The 16,061-nt window shown below is 37.9% G+C and overlaps 1 protein-coding gene across 1 annotated transcript; it reads left to right on the forward strand.

The window, feature by feature from the left end:
* The first annotated feature begins 8,878 nt into the window (after positions 1 to 8,878).
* Positions 8,879 to 14,011, forward strand: LOC131635939 (uncharacterized). Its single transcript, XM_058906576.1, has 3 exons — positions 8,879 to 9,445; positions 9,588 to 9,924; positions 13,854 to 14,011. Exons 1-3 carry the CDS (start codon positions 8,879 to 8,881, stop codon positions 14,009 to 14,011), a joined length of 1,062 nt encoding a protein of 353 aa, XP_058762559.1.
* Positions 14,012 to 16,061: the final 2,050 nt, after the last annotated feature.

Here is a 16,061-nt window from a genome sequence, read left to right on the forward strand (position 1 = left end):
CTTTGGTTCACAAACTTGGAATGCACAATATACATTCTAGTTTGAGAAAGAATATTAGACATAATAAACCTAATGTTGACCTTTTTTGATAAATAATTATTATTGTTATTGTTTATTCTGATAAGTTGTTATAACTAATTTCTTATATTCTTGTATTTCAGTTATAAAATTATATGTATAATTACGGGGTAGGTTAATAATAGAATTCAAGTTGGTGATTTATTTTTAATTTTTTGTTATTAATTTTCTGCATTATCTCTCTTTATGATAATATTGCCAATTTCATTATGTCTATTGGACAAGAATTAACACAAATGTTGAATCAAGATATGAAAAATTTATTGTTTATTTTCTCTTCTATACATAAAGTAAACACAACTATTCAACCAATAAATTTGATCTATTTTAAAATTTTATTTCTATTTGAAGTCTCTCCATCTATTCTTCTGTCATTTCCAACTCAGTTTTTATTAATATTCTTAAGCGCATATATATATATATATATATATATATATATATATATATATATATATATATATATATATATATATATATATATATATATATATATATATGGGGACATATCAAATGAGAACTTTGGTTATTATAAGAATGAGAACTTTTAATAAGAACCGTACGATTTAAAATCAATGCTCAGATATGTATTTAAATCAGAATCTATCTATTAATTATTGTCTTTTAAAATTTGAGTGAAATCTGAGGCATTGATTTTAAATCGTACGGTTATCATTAAAAGTTCTTAGTTCTCATAATAAACAAAATTCTTATTTGATACGTCCCCTATATATATATATATATATATATATATATATATATATATATATATATATATATATATATATATATATATATATATATATCTGTGTGTGTGTGTGTGTGTGAGAGAGAGAGAGAGATATATATATTGGATCGAACTCTAGTATGGTCGAAGGATAGCTTCTTGGTTCGACAGGATTAAGCATGAAGTCAGAGGTTGTTCACATGCTTGTGTCGAAGATGCTAGGATTGTTAGCATGTTAAATTAGGTTTTAGTGTTTAAACCCTAATTTGTTAAATTAGCTTGTTTATTAAGTTGACTTGTGTAATGGACCGTGTGGAAAAAGCCCATTAGTTAGTATGTTAGGTTTTATTATAAATAGCATATTAGTCTCTCATCATTAAAAAGCTGAAAATCCTGATTTAGGGTGAGAGATGTTATTTTTTATTCTTGTAAACTTGTAATCTTGTTATCTAAGAGAAAGTAAAAGAATAGCAGTTATAACCAATTCTTGTGTTCTTCTTATCTTCCTTAATTCTCTATTATATTTTGTTCTTGACATTATTTTTCACAACAAATTGGTGCGGTGAGCGTGGAGAAGATACCTTCAACAAAGTATGAGATTGAAAAGTTCACCAGAGTGAATGATTTCGGTCTGTGGCGCTTGAAGATGAAAGGCCTACTGGTTCAGCAGGGTTGTTTGGAAGCGTTGAAGGGAGAGGCAGCCATGAATGTTGCATTAACGACAGCGGAGAAGACGACTATGATCAAGAAGGCACACATCGCAATTTTGTTGAGCCTTGGTGATAAGGTTCTCAGAGAGGTATCAAAGGAGACGACGGCATCAGGATTGGTGCTGATAGGCAATTGAGGAATTTTCATTGGAACAATCTGTTGCACCCCAAAATTTGCCCTCTTTATTTTAGCTATAAGTTATTAACGACGTTTAGTTTGTTGTTCAAAAATTAAAGAAAAATAATAAAGAATTCTTGTGGCTTTAAGGAAGTGCGACTTGAAAAATGGTTTAAACAGTGTAGTTACGAGAAAATTCACAGGTCCTGTTCGGAAAGTGATATGAGCTGAATTCTCGCGTGGTCCCGACCGTTTCGACGATATCTATAACTTTCGTGTTCGGCTTGGGAACCAATTCTTTGAGGAAAGTTGTCGAATTTGCAAATTACTCGAGATTTCGCAGTGAAAAATGGTGCTGAACCGCAGGTTTTAGGACAATAAAAAATTCATATCTCACAATTCGTTCATCCGATTCGCTCGAAAATTTAATTGGAGCTCCGTGCTAATATTCCCGACATTTCATATATTTGGGCCGTCGACCAATTATGCACCGAAAATGCCCAGCATTTTGAAGAGTGTCGTGTTTTTTCAGTGAAAAGTGTGTTTTCGGGTATACCGCGGCGAGTTTGAAAATTCATAACTTCTTCGATTTTTATCGTATGAGGTCCATTTCGGTGGCATTCTCTCGGAAATTTCGTTATCTTTGATTCTTCGTCGTGCTAAGTCAGATTTCGAGCCGAAGTTTGAGTTTTATCGCGTTCTTTGAACGAACTCGCAAAATTCTGTACGGTCGCACCAGATGAACCGATTTTTCTCGTCATTCAAACGCGCATAATTTCCTCACCGTTTGTCGGATTGAGACGATTCCCGCGGCTACGAGTCACAAATTTGGTCATCTTCACAGTGATGTTCATTTTATTTGCGAATTTCACACCAATTCACGTTTCCTCGAAAACGAGCAAAAAAAAGTTACGTCGGGGGCATTTTTGACATTTCACCACTTAAACTATATATACTTTTTCCCTCTTTTTCTCTCATAATTTTTCAATTCACCCAAAATCTCAAAAACCTATTCTCTATTCTCTCTCAAGTTTCTTCAATCAAAAAAACCACAAATATTCATAAATCTTGCAACAAAATTGAAGAACTCGATGAAAATTGTGAAGAACATTCAAGAACAAAAGTGAAGAAGTTCGAGAACCTCTCTCCCTCGTCACTCTTCACCGCTGCCACCACCACTTCTGGCCTCACTTTCCTCCGCCACGCAATCTCTGATCGCCACTGCTCCCTCCGCTTCCGGCCGCGCACGACGCCGCGGTACTGCCGCTGTCCGCCGCGATTCAGCCGACGATCTCTTCTCCTCTCAGCTGCGAGTGGAGCGGTGCTTCTCCTTCCGTCTTCGCACTTGTGTTCTTCGACTCGGTAATTGCCTTAAACTCTTGATTACTTGATGATGTTTATTATGTTGATGCGTCTGAAATTGTTTTATGAAGAGTAAAAATGTGATAATAAAATTGACATGTTGTTGTTGATTGTTGAATGATGAACGGTGATGATTGTAATTGTTTGATTTTTGATTATGGATAGCGACGTAAATTGAGTTTAGTGTTGATTAGTGATGCCGAAAATGTTTTGTTGTTGTTGACAATGGATATGATAATTTCTTGATGGTTTGATAGTGTTGTGTGTTCATGATGCGAGTTGATCAAAGAAGTGCACTGTGAGTGTTTGTTTGATTGATTGAGAGAATTGTGATTCGTTTGTTTGTTGGTAATGACAAGAAATTGAATTTGTCTGTTGTCAATTTGAATTAAGGATGATGCTGAAAATTAAAGGCGGTTATTCTTGTTACTATTTGATGCTCAACTCTTAGAAATAATTCATGGTAGGTGTTGACATGTTGTGTTGTTTTAAGGATAAGTAATGCAAAAATTTTCTATGCTTATGGTTTAGTTGTTGTGTGGAAATAGTGATGCATAGAGCATAGTTTTTGGCCTAATTGTATATTCCTTAATTGATGCATAGTGCAGAATTTTTGTGATGTTATTTGATATTGTTAGCATGACATTTGTTTGAAACGGTGGATTAGAGAAAGTGAATCAAGGCTGGAATTTGAGTGTTGTTTTGGTGTTGTTCTGATGTTATTTTGATGCTAATTCAATGTGATAGCAATGCTGAAATTAATATAGTTTTTTGATTGTTTGAGTTGTTGAGCATGTTTAAGGAAATAAGGTTGATATTTGATGATTGTGGTTTATACCTGTGATTTGCTTGAACTTAAACAATGCTGAATTGGTTTGAATATTTGTTCTCATGTTAATTGAGTAATCAATGGTGGCTTTAGCCTTGGTTTTAAATGTGGAGCAATGGCATGATATTGGTGAGGTCGTGGAGTTTGTTTTGAATTGCATAGATGCTGAATTTTCATGATGGATGAGGTTGCCATGAGTTGTTGTATTAGTTACTTTGGAAAGTTGGTGGAAAGCTAAAGAAGAAAGGGGGTGAGCATTGTTTGTGTTTTGTTTTGGGTGTTGATTCTTGTTGTTGCTTTTTGAGTGAAAGAAAATGTGTAATAAAAATGATGTGGTAACTTGTTGATTCATGAGGATTAAAGCTTGTTAACACTTAAGTTTGTACTATTTGAAAATGCTTGAAAAAATATGTGAATTGAATGTGGTTGAATTTTAAGTGTTGATTATGGAATATAGCATGATTTTTGAGGCTATTTGGAACTGTTTTGAAACATTAGTTATGCAGAATTTTTGAACCTGTTGTGTTGTTGCATCTTGTCACTTTCTACCCATGAAACATGTGCTATCTCTTGCCAATCAATGTGATGAATTGTATTGAGTTTGGGTGTGGTTTCAAGGCATTTTTGGGACTGGTTTTGTGAGGTTATTATGCAGAATTTTAACTTGTTCCAATTACACTATTTTGTCCATTTCATAACTCATGGAATTTGCTATTTTCTTACACTTTTGACATGAAAATTGATATGTTTGGTTGTTGGTTGACTTCAAGTGATTATATGGTTTGATTAAGTGCTAATAGATGTGTTAGAGGTGCTGAAATTTTTCTGTTTCACTTGTTTGGTGCATTTCTACTTGTTTTAAGCTTACGCGCGCGGTATGTCGGCTTTACCAAATTTGTCATAACTTTTGATTTAGGAAGAGTTTTTGAGCATGTGAATAATTTTTTTCATACGTAATAATATTTTCGAAGCTGTTTGCACAGTTTATTTTTGGTTTCGGCCGACTTTTTTTACCGTTTTCGCTACTGCCCCTGTTCCAAAAGTCGCGCTTTCGGGCCGATTTTGTAAATTCTGACTTCATATTTGAGTTCCTTGACATATTTTTAGCTTACCATAAAATTTTGGTTTAATTCCGACAAGTTTAGTTTTTATCGTTTTTACCCGATTTTATCGTTTCGGTAAACCTTTTGACTTGTAAATGCTTGTTTTGGTTTTCACATTTTTAGTGTATATATTTGATCTACTTTTGATTGCTATCTCATGTTGCTATTTTTGTTTTCATGCGCTTATGCTTAAAAAGTGTATTAAATGTCATATTCTCGTTCGTGAACGTGTGTCATTGTCTTCGTTTGTACTTTGTCCGCTTACGAATGATTGTTACTTTTTCTTGATGCATTTTGTATATACTTTCTCACGTGCTATGTTTCTACCTCGTGTAGTTGTTATTTTCCTCTTATCGCATTCTTATGTTCTACTCAGTTGCTCATTTTCGATTTAGTTTGTAGTACAATAATGCAATTCCGATTGCAGTGTCTTGTTATCTCTAACGTGTGTGCCAGTATGCAAGGTAATGTGGAGGCTCTTTCCGGTTGATGCTCGCACTCGTGTTCCGCTTTATTTACGGGACACGATACATCTTATCTCTGATTCGCGTTACTATACACATCCTTTATCATTATACTTGCTTGTCTGGATTTCTGTTTCCCTTGCAGGTGTATGATATTCGTTGTGCTCAATGCACACGTCGGCGCGTGATTTACTTTCACCGCGTCGACCCTTGATTGCTTACGCGGATTTTAATCGGAGTGCTGACATGTTTGCTGTTGCTTTTGCTAGCTCGCTCGCGGGATCCTAGTTTCTTTGCTTTTCTTCGCTACAGTTTACGGATCATCATCCGTTTGGTATTGATTTCGTTTCATTTTATTTTTCTAGCACTTTATCGCTTTCTCGCATCATCCTTTAACATGAGAAGTAGGACTTAGACATGCATCTGGCTAAGCCCTCGAAAGAGGCTCTGTTTTTGTTGGTGTGTTTCTATTTGTGCTTTGCGGCAGGGAGTCACGGTGTAGACCTATATGGCACTCCGTTAAGTCCTCATAGAAGGCACGCGGAAAGGGTTAGCAATCAACCCCCGCTTAGTCTCATCGAGTCCGTTTGATATGCGCACGCTACGCGTTACTCGCTTCTGAACTAACACAAGATCTTGTTATCGAGTATGTCATGAAAAGGGTTCATGCAATCGGACCCCCGCCTTTTCTATAGCTCACGTTGATCGACGTTGACGCTCGGTGTACGCACGCACCGTTTTCCTTTTGGATCCGTGACGGCTTGGTTGCTGAGAGGAACCCGCTCCTCTTGTCTATGACCCGATCATTTTCGCGAGGTCTAATGCTTGGTTGACTCGGGTGATTCGCTCCCCTTGGCTATGGCGGGACCGCTTTTCTATCATTCGGTCAGTGCCGATGGTTTTGTTTGCTTTACGAGCGGAGCTCGTTTGTGTGATATACTTGTTTGCATTCGTTTTCCCCCGTAGGTTGATAGGCTAGTTTAGACTTGTACCCTTTGTATGATAATATTAGGTAGAAAGCTTTCCCCTTAGCTTAGGTTTTCCTCATGCATTCTTTAAAACACAAACCACACTCTTTTATTTTCTTTTCTTAAGAGCTTGTTATTTTCGCTCCATTCCCAGCATAAGTTTCTAAAGGTCGAGCAGCGGAGTGTGAATGTAACTCGTTCACCTAAAAAACATAAAACAAATAGAAATTAGTTAGCCGAGCTACGGTACCTCTGATTCCGCAAAACAGATACGTAGGCAGCAGGGTAGGGCCCGTGCGAGTATAACTCTTTCTTTTCCCTACATTTGCATGCATTTTAGTCCAGATTAGCACAGTTTTCTTACACACCCATAGTTTTAGACACAAGCGTGGATACCATCAAGTACGATGGGCGTGAGGGGTGCTAACACCTTCCCCTCGCGTAACCGACTCCCTTACCTTTTTTCTTTGGTCGTGAGACCGTTGTTTTATTTTTGTGGTTTGCTGGCATCCCCTTCCTTTTCAGGATAAATATGTTAGTGGCGACTCTGTTAATTTTCGCGGTAGCGACACAATCCTCCGTTGTTCAAAGGCACGCATGATCCTGAAGGTGCTCAGAAATGGATAAAAGAAATCGAGAGGATTTTCAGAGTCATCGATTGTGCTGAGAATCTGAAGGTGAGGTATGGTACACATATGTTGTTCGAAGAAGCTGATAATTGGTGGATGTTGACCAGAGCTGAACTGGATGCTGATGGTTTAGATATTTCTTGGACTGTGTTCAAAAGGGAGTTTTTAGGAAGGTACTTCCCTGAGGACGTAAGAGGCACGAAGGAAGTTAAATTTTTGGACTTGATGGAGGGTGAGATAGTAGAGTTCTTGAAGGAGAGAAAAGAATGGTGGCAGCTTTGGTTCAGTTCTATCAAACTATGGAACCCGTCTGATGTAGATTATGAGAGATTGACATGGATCAGGGTCATTGGTGTTCCTTGCCACGCATGGGGGGGAGAGATTCTTCAAGTTGTTAGTTGACTCGTTTGGTTGCTTTGTCAAAAGTGATGAAGGTACTACTCTTAAAACCAGGATGGATGTTGCACGCATATATATAAGAACCAGTAGTTTCGCTTTGCTGGATGATCGCGTAAAGGTGGAGATTGACGGTTCGGTTTATACTATTGCCATCTTGGAAGATATTGACTGGGTGAAACCTAAGACTTTTGAGTCGAGAGATAGGGATGGTGAGGAATCTGAACCGTCTCAGTCGGAGGAGGAGGAGTTTGCGGTGGGGGATGGTGGGGAGGAGCATGCGGCGCCGTTTGACCTTTCGATTGCTGGAAGCAGCGATGGGACGGGTGACACTAGTTCCTCTGTAGCAGAAAGAAACCTAGGTGTTGACAGCAACCTTTCTCCTAAAAGTTCTCAGCTTCAGCCTAGTGTGAAAAAGGTGGTTTTTGACTCTTCTGATAGGGTTTGTTGTGATTCATCCGAGGCAGTTTTGTCCAAAGCATTTAATGATGATGTGGCTTGTGAGGACCTTAGTCGTGTGGGGGATTCACTTGAGAAAGCTTTTTGCAACGTGGGGCCTCCTATAAGCAATGGACCAAATACAAAGCTAAATGGGCCAGTAACTGTTATAGAGGAGTTGGGCCAAAAGGAACAGGATGGGCCCATATCTTTTGATACGGCATGTAGAGATTTACTGTCCAAATCCAATTTTTCTCCACCGAGGCATAATAGGAAAAAGTCTGTGAAATTAAAGAAGGTTGCTGAGTTGGGAAACGAGGTAGACGCGGCTCCATCCTACTTTGCGTGCATCGCGCCCAGAAAGTGTGCTTCAAAGGAGTCGATGGCCGGTGGTTCTTCTGCGAGTGTGGTTGACTATTCTATCTCGTCAGGTGAGTTCTCTCCTTCTATTAATCCTGGGGATTCTGATATTGGTCGTTGCAACGATAGAATACGAGGGAATTCTCAGATTGGTATCAGGGTGTGGGATTCTTTTCTGGTTTGGGAGTAGTCAGCTCTAAGAAGAATTCTGATGTTGTTAATTTAATCAATGCGTTAGAATTAAGAGATAAGGAGGGAATTTCTGGTGTGAAGGCGATAACATCTGTGGTTCCATGAATTTGTTATCCTTTAATTTGAGGGGTGGAGGACTGTCTTCCAAAAGGAAGAGAGTCAGTTTTCTAATTCATTCTAACAAGATTGATATTTGCTTTCTTCAAGAAAATAAGATCATTGCTTTTGATGAGTTCTTGGCGCGAGATTTCTAGGGTTCTATGGATGTTGAGTGGACGGCTTGTAACTCTGTTGGAGCGGCGGGGGGCATGGTAATTTTGTGGAGGAGAGGTTCTCTTTCTCTAAACTATAGTTTTGTGGGCAAAGGTTTTGTGGGAATTAATATTGATTGGAAGGGTGTAGGGTACAATTTGGTGAATGTCTATGCGGCGTGTAATAGGGCGGAGAGGCTCTGTACTTGGAATTATATCTTATCCTGAAAGGATCTAGAAGGGGGAGGAATGGTGTATGGTGGGAGATTTCAATGAAGTTTTGAGGAAGGAAGAAAGAATTGGTGAGGGAGTTCCTAGATTTACTAAAGGTATGGAGGAGTTTAGAAGTTTTGTGAATAGTATGGAGTTGATCGATTTAAATTGCGTTGGAGGTAAATTCACATGGTTTAAAGATAACGGTAAAGCTTTTAGTAGGATAGATAGATTTCTTCTTTCTAAAAAGCTAATTGAGGATTGGGAGGTTTGTGACCAAAGGATTGACAAAAGAGACTTTTCGGACCACGCTCCTATTCGGTTAGGTGTGGGGAAGCTTGATTGGGGACCGAAACCGTTTAGGTTCAATAATGCTTGGTTTAAACATGAAGGTGTCAAGGTTTTTGTGGAGATGGAATGGAAGAAGTTGTTTGTAACGGGAAGGGGTGATTTTGTGCTCTATGAGAAATTGAAGAGTTTTAAAGAGAATCTCAAAGGGTGGAATAGGGAGATTTTTGGGTGGGTTGACCTTAAGATGGAGGAGGCAAGGGATAGCATAAACATGTGGGATAAGGTGTTAGAGGAGAAGATGGGAGGTGATAACGAAGTGGTGGTTCAATCTAGAAGAAATGCGTCGGTCGACCTTTGGAGCGGTATGCATTTAAAAGAATGTATGCTTAGACTTAAGTCGCGCAACCTTTGGTTGAAGGAGGGGGATAGGAACACTAATTTTTTTCATAATTCCATTAAAGAGAGACAAAGACGCAACGCTATTACTTCGTTGGAAGGAGAGGAGGGTAGAGTCGAAGGAGTTACAAACATCAAAGAGGAGATTCATGGTTGACTTTGATAGACCGGTTCCGGAAGGCCTTTGTTTCAAGCGGTTGGAGGGTGATGATGTGGTTTGGATGGAGCGGGAATTTTCCGAAGTTGAGATCAAGGAGGCGGTATGGTCTTGTGATGGTGATAAAAGTCCCAGTCCGGATGGATATTCGTTGGAGTTCTTTAAGCTTAATTGGGAGATTTTGAAGGAGGATGTGTTCAAGTGTGTTAGGGATTTTCATGAAAAAGGGAAACTTACCAAAGCTTGTACGTCTTCCTTTATTACTCTTGTCCCTAAAACCAAGAATCCTCAATCTTTGAAGGAATATCATCCCATTTGTTTGGTGGATAGCTGTCATACCCCAAAATTTACCCGGTACGAGTCACATCTGTTGATTTATTAAAGGTGTTAAAAATTAGGAGCCACAGGGTTTAATACATCTATTATTAAACTCGATCTCTTATAAAACTCCCTTATAATATGTTTAAAATAGAACGGAGGTGGGAATAGCAAATATATAAGCTCAAATGTTTGGGTCCATCTATCTCATTCTAAGGTTTTCTATATACTATGTGTATCATTTTCTAATTTTCACTATTTATCTCATTCTTATCATGTTTTATTATCATTATTGGGATTATTATTATTTTAATTAGGGGGTTCAACTACATGGGCTAGTCATTCTTATACCAAGATTGTTCATAGATTATTGTCAATCATTGAGAATTAACTATTAATATTATTATTATTTTGATATTATTATTAATAGATTAATTATTAGGATTATTATCAATATTGATTAAGTTAATGGGTTGATTAATTGAGGTTAATGAAACAAAGTGAGCCTGCCAGGACTGGGCAACGAATTTTGGGCCAAAAGTGTGTAATCCAGCGTATTGGGCCAGACTTGGGGCAAGGAGTGGCCGGGTCAAAACCGACCCGGCCACTATTCATCATCTTCTCCTTCACACGGCCGCCGCCCTCCCTCACCATCCAAACCCTAAGACAATTCCGCCCAGTCCCATACGAATCAAGTAAATCTTCAGTGAATCTAATCTTGATCAAAACCGAAACAATAACTGAATCAAATCAAACTTAAGGAAAAAAAGATTTTATTGAATCAAGGGATAATATTACAAACAAATCAAATCCTAAAACTAATTAACAAACAGATTCGTAATCAAATCTTAATCTAAGTTTTCCTAATCAAACAAAACCCTAACTCTATAAAAGAAAAATCAGAAAACAGAAGAGGGGAGCTGGAATTTTCCGGAAGAACTCGAAGCGCCGCCGCGAGACTCCTCATCGTACCTGCAAATCACGCACAAAAAAGAGGATTAGGAGAGGAATCTGGAGCATACACGTTCCTGAATTCAAGAAATTAAGGTAACAGATCTTAAACTTAGCTTAATTTTGTTTGAATCGAATGCATGCATGTTGTTTGGAGTATTTTTCTGGAAAGATAGGGTAAGTTTCTTGGGGATCTGGGGTTTCTGGGTTTAGAATCTTTGAATGTATGAGTGTTCCGGTTGAATATCAACCGGTAAACTGGGCTTAGCGGTGGTCATGAGGGCGGTGGACGGTGGTTATAAGGGTCGGTTTCTGGATAACGTTGAAGAACGGGTTTGGGACGATGAAGATCTTATGATCTTCATCGGGTTCTGGGGTTAGGGACGGCGGCCGAAGGTGGTTCGCGGCGGTCACGGTTGTTTTCTGAGTTCTGGGTTTAGGTTGATGAACAATGAGAGAGAGGTTAGAGAGAGCAAGAGAACAAATGGAAAGGGAGAGAGAACGAGAGGACTGGGTTTGTCTTAGTGAAATTTTTTTTTTCATTGTTCTTCTGTGATGATTGTTTTTCCTCTGGCCGTTAGATTACCGCCACTTGGCCTCTCATGGCCATTTGGCAGCACCATGGAACGTGATCCCATGTGCTTCATAACCATACACACCCTCCACTGTTAACAACATGCAACCGTTAGATCACTCATGTTTAGATCTGAAATCATCAGATCCAGATCCAGTGATCAATATTTGAGCACTCACCTCGGCTCCACGCGCCTGCGCAACACCTGATCCCAGCGGATCTAAAACCAAATTGGACCAGCCTTTTTCCTCTTCACACCCTCTAATTTTCCATCAAACAATAAAATACACCCCTGCGCTAAAAGAAATAAAATTTAATTAATAAAACCAATTAATTTTTGTATGATATTTTTAATAGTTGTTTAATTGTTTTTTTTGGATAATTCAACATAATTTTCTCCTCGAACCGACCATACCTATTGGTCGCATTAGGCGAGAAATAATTTGAATCAAATTTAATTTAATGTACTTATTAATAATGATTTAATTAATTTATTTGCTAATAATAATTCAATTAATTCTAGTTTAATCTTCTCCTCGAACCGACTAAATCCATTAGTCGCATTAGACGAGAAGTGACATTTAATTAATTTAATAAATTCTAAATTAATTCTCTCCTCGACCCGACTGAAGCTATCAGTCGCTTTAGACGAGAGATATAAATACACAAATTAAAGTACATTTTAATTTGCTGCCCGCGATGATCAATCCATCGATCTGAACAATCAGCAATGCCTTTAATCCGTTAGCTATACTGACCAAATCCATTGGTCACTGCATCTAACGGTGCCAAATCAAATCAGGGTTGTATGCCGAACCTCAAAACTTTTCCATATTCAAATCAATTTCAAAACTACGATAGGCTACTCAAAAAGCCTCTAAAACAATTTCAAACCATAATTACTAATTCTAAGGCGTACAATCCTGTGCCCGAACTACGTTGACTCTGATTCTCCATAAGGAGATACGTAGGCACTTGGTAACAAGGCGAGTCTCCCCCCTAAAAATCTCAATTCAGTCTTAAACCTTAATTTTTGCTTTTTTTCATTTCATTAGCTATAAACCTTATTTTTTGCCATAAACCTTTATCTTTAAATGTTAGCCTTTAGGAAAGGGTTGAGGGTGCCTAACACCTTCCCTCAACCTGATTATAATAACTTACCCTGAATCTCATATCTGCGTAGGGTTTCCTATTCGCCTTTCAGAATAGGTGGCGACTCTTAAACCTTCAATTTTAGGGCAGGTTGCTACAGCTGGCGACTCTGCTGGGGATACACATATGGTGAATTATTATGCTCCTAAGGCTTGAGAGGGTTTAGGTTTGTGGTTTAGGGTTTGTGGCGCATTTTAGGGTTTGGCAAACTTGCCACGTTTAGGGTTTGGGGGAAGGTTTATCTTTTTAATAATGATTTTTTAATTATTTATTTATTTATTGTTTTTTATTAAATATTTATTTGCCATATTTGCATTAAATGTTAATTGTTATATAATTTGCATTATTGGGTATATTTTACTGCTGTTAAGCCTAAGCGTGGGGATTATAATAATGATCAGAGGGGAATTACATCGCCTACGAGTCTTATTATAATTCCACTCAGAGTGGGTTAAATATTCGGAAAGTTCTGATACGAGGCTCGATCTTGTTGAGGGGTGGACTGGGTAGTTAGCTGATCTCTCTGGGAACCAACCCCTAAAATTCGAACCTCATGGACCAATGAGTTGTTCTAAAATCCAAAGAGACAAAAAGTCTCGGCGGCTACGAATGATCCCATGAAACCTTCTAGAACTTTCCCATGGGAAGGGTAGGCTCCCGAGCCGTTACGTCGAACCTATGAACTTAGGGCCTATGTGATTATATGTTGAATATATGCTTATTATTATTATTATAATATTGTGTTTTTTGTATAATTATTTGCATGCATCATACATCATATGCATATTTTTATCATGTCTTATCCATAGGTGAAAAAAAAGAGAGGAGAAAAAAAAGAAGAATAAAAAATAATAATAATTCTTTTTGGTGAAAATTCAGGAAAAATGAATGCAAAGAAGCCTATTGTCCACCTCACCGTCTTAGTGCCTGACATCAAGAAATTGAGAAATATAAGGGATAAGATGTCATCAACTGCTTTGAACAGGTTTGAAGGCCGTTATGGAGATATTTTGGACTTGCTCAAGGTTAAGGTTCAAGAAGAAGCAATCACCGCTTTGATCCAGTTTTATGATCCGCCGCTTAGATGCTTCACTTTTCAGGATTTTCAGTTGGCTCCTACTTTGGAGGAGATGGATACTATGCTTGGGTTTTCAAGAATTAAAAAAGTATTTTATACAGGTGCGGGAAAAAGAGTTGAAATGTCTGACTTGGCCAAAGCTTTGGAAGTGCCCGTTGCGGATTTAGAAGCTAATCACAAAACCGATGGAGGAATACAAGGAATTAAAAGAACTTATCTAGAAGCTCAGGCCATGTCTTATGCTCAAAAGAAACAATGAGACATTTGCGGACATTTTTTGGCTCTTTAATTTTTGGTATTGTTCTACTGCCTAATAAGGCAGAATATGTTGATGATGCTGCTATTCATGTCTTCACCTCCTTCAGAAATTCAAATGAGGATCCAACTCCTACTATTCTTGCTAATATTTACTATACTATCCATGATCGGTATGAAAAGAAAAGGGGAGCGATATCTTGTTGTCTTCATTTACTGTACTCTTGGTTGACTTCTCACCTTTACAAGGCTAGTTATTTAATCAAAGATTTGACTAGGCATGAATGGTCTCAAAAGCTAAGAGCTCTCAATGCGGATTCTATCTTCTGGTTTGCAAGAAAATTAAATTCTGAAAGAATTATTTATAAATGTGGAGAATTTAATAATGTACCTTTAATGGGAACTTTGGGTTGTATTAATTATAATCCCGTGCTTGCATTGCGCCAATTGGGTCATTCTATGGATTGTGGGCCTTCCGATCAACAAGTGGAAGGACTAATTTTGCATGATAATGGGAAAGGAGAACCAAGAACATTAAAGAAAATAATTCAAGCTTGGAAGCATGTTCAAACAAAGAACTATGGGCCGAAGAATATTGTTGCTAAAGAACCTTACACTAGATGGGTTCAAGAGAGAGTTGGAAAGATTTTGCTACCTTTTGTTGTGGATCCCACATACAAACCCGATTCTCCTAATCCTATTTCTCTATCCATCGAAGAGATAGAAGGAATCAAGGCTGCCCTAGAGGCGTCCCGTAAGGAAAAGGAAAAATTAGAGCTTGACATACATCGACTTTCCAACGAAAAAAGCCAATTACGCTTCGATCTTAAGGAGAAGAGCCAAGAGCTTCAAGCCGCTAAGGAAGAGAATGATAGACAAAGGAATAAAAGAAAGCGAGCAACCGAAGGAGTTCTAAGTGATAACTTTGATTTAATTGCACACAATGAAAGGTTGGAACAAGCGGACATAGAAATTGCAAGGTGGAGAAGGCGCTATGAGAAAGCTTCCCATGACAAAGCTGAATCAGAGAAAAATCTAGAAGCTGTGGTCTTTGAATTAACTGATAGGACTAAAGATCAAGAGGAGGAAATAAGGAACCTCAAATATGATCTTCAAGAAGCTCGCAATTCTGGACAACAAGAGCGCGCAAGGAGATTAACCACGGAAGAAGCACTTTTACAGCGCACCGATGAGTACAATAGAGCATTCCAAGCCATGGTATCACTTAGGGAAATATTCATAAGACAAAGAGAGGTACACGAGGCAACCCTGAACGAGAGAGACCATTGGAAAAGACAATACACAATTGTTTCTACGGCAAATGAACATGTGAGCATGGTTCCCAAGATGCTTGAAGAATATGAGAAGTGTCGTGAGAATTATGACAAGCTAGTCTACTTGTGCAATGATTTAATTCTAGACATTCCGAAGGGTTTAGAAAAAGCGGAGTCTTCTCCCATCATCCTTCCCAAAGAAGTGAAGGAGTTCTTGGAGCTTTGTAGGGGCATGGTGGACAACTTCAAGGAGGACATTCATAGGCGTTCTTAGTCATTTATAGTCTTTATCTTTTATTATTTAGAAGTTTTATTTCTATGGGTGTTTATTTCCTTTCGCAATGTTGAACAATTTAAATTGTACTTTCTTTCAAGTTTTTTTGAATTAATAAAGTGTGTTTATTTCCGCATTATTCAATTTCTTCGCAATTATTCACCAAAAAGAATTATTCAAAAAAAGAGAAAGAAAAGGTTCCTACTACAAAAAAAAACAACACAAAAAAAGAAATAATATATATATATATATATAGACATATATGCTAATATATAAATATATATATAAATATATTATAATAGCAATGTGGATAAGACATGAGCATAGCATTTGCATATCATTCATAGCACGCATATCATTGCATTTCTTTTCAAAACATTAAAAGAAAAAACTGTCTACATCTCCAGTCACGCCATTGCAACCCGATCTCTCATCCAGACAAGAGCTCAGAAGAAGAAAGCAATGGAACAACTAGAGCAGAACCAAGCCGCCCTTCGCGAAGAAAT

This window comes from Vicia villosa, unplaced genomic scaffold (genome assembly GCF_029867415.1).
Source record: "Vicia villosa cultivar HV-30 ecotype Madison, WI unplaced genomic scaffold, Vvil1.0 ctg.001596F_1_1, whole genome shotgun sequence".
Taxonomy (NCBI): Eukaryota; Viridiplantae; Streptophyta; class Magnoliopsida; order Fabales; family Fabaceae; genus Vicia; species Vicia villosa.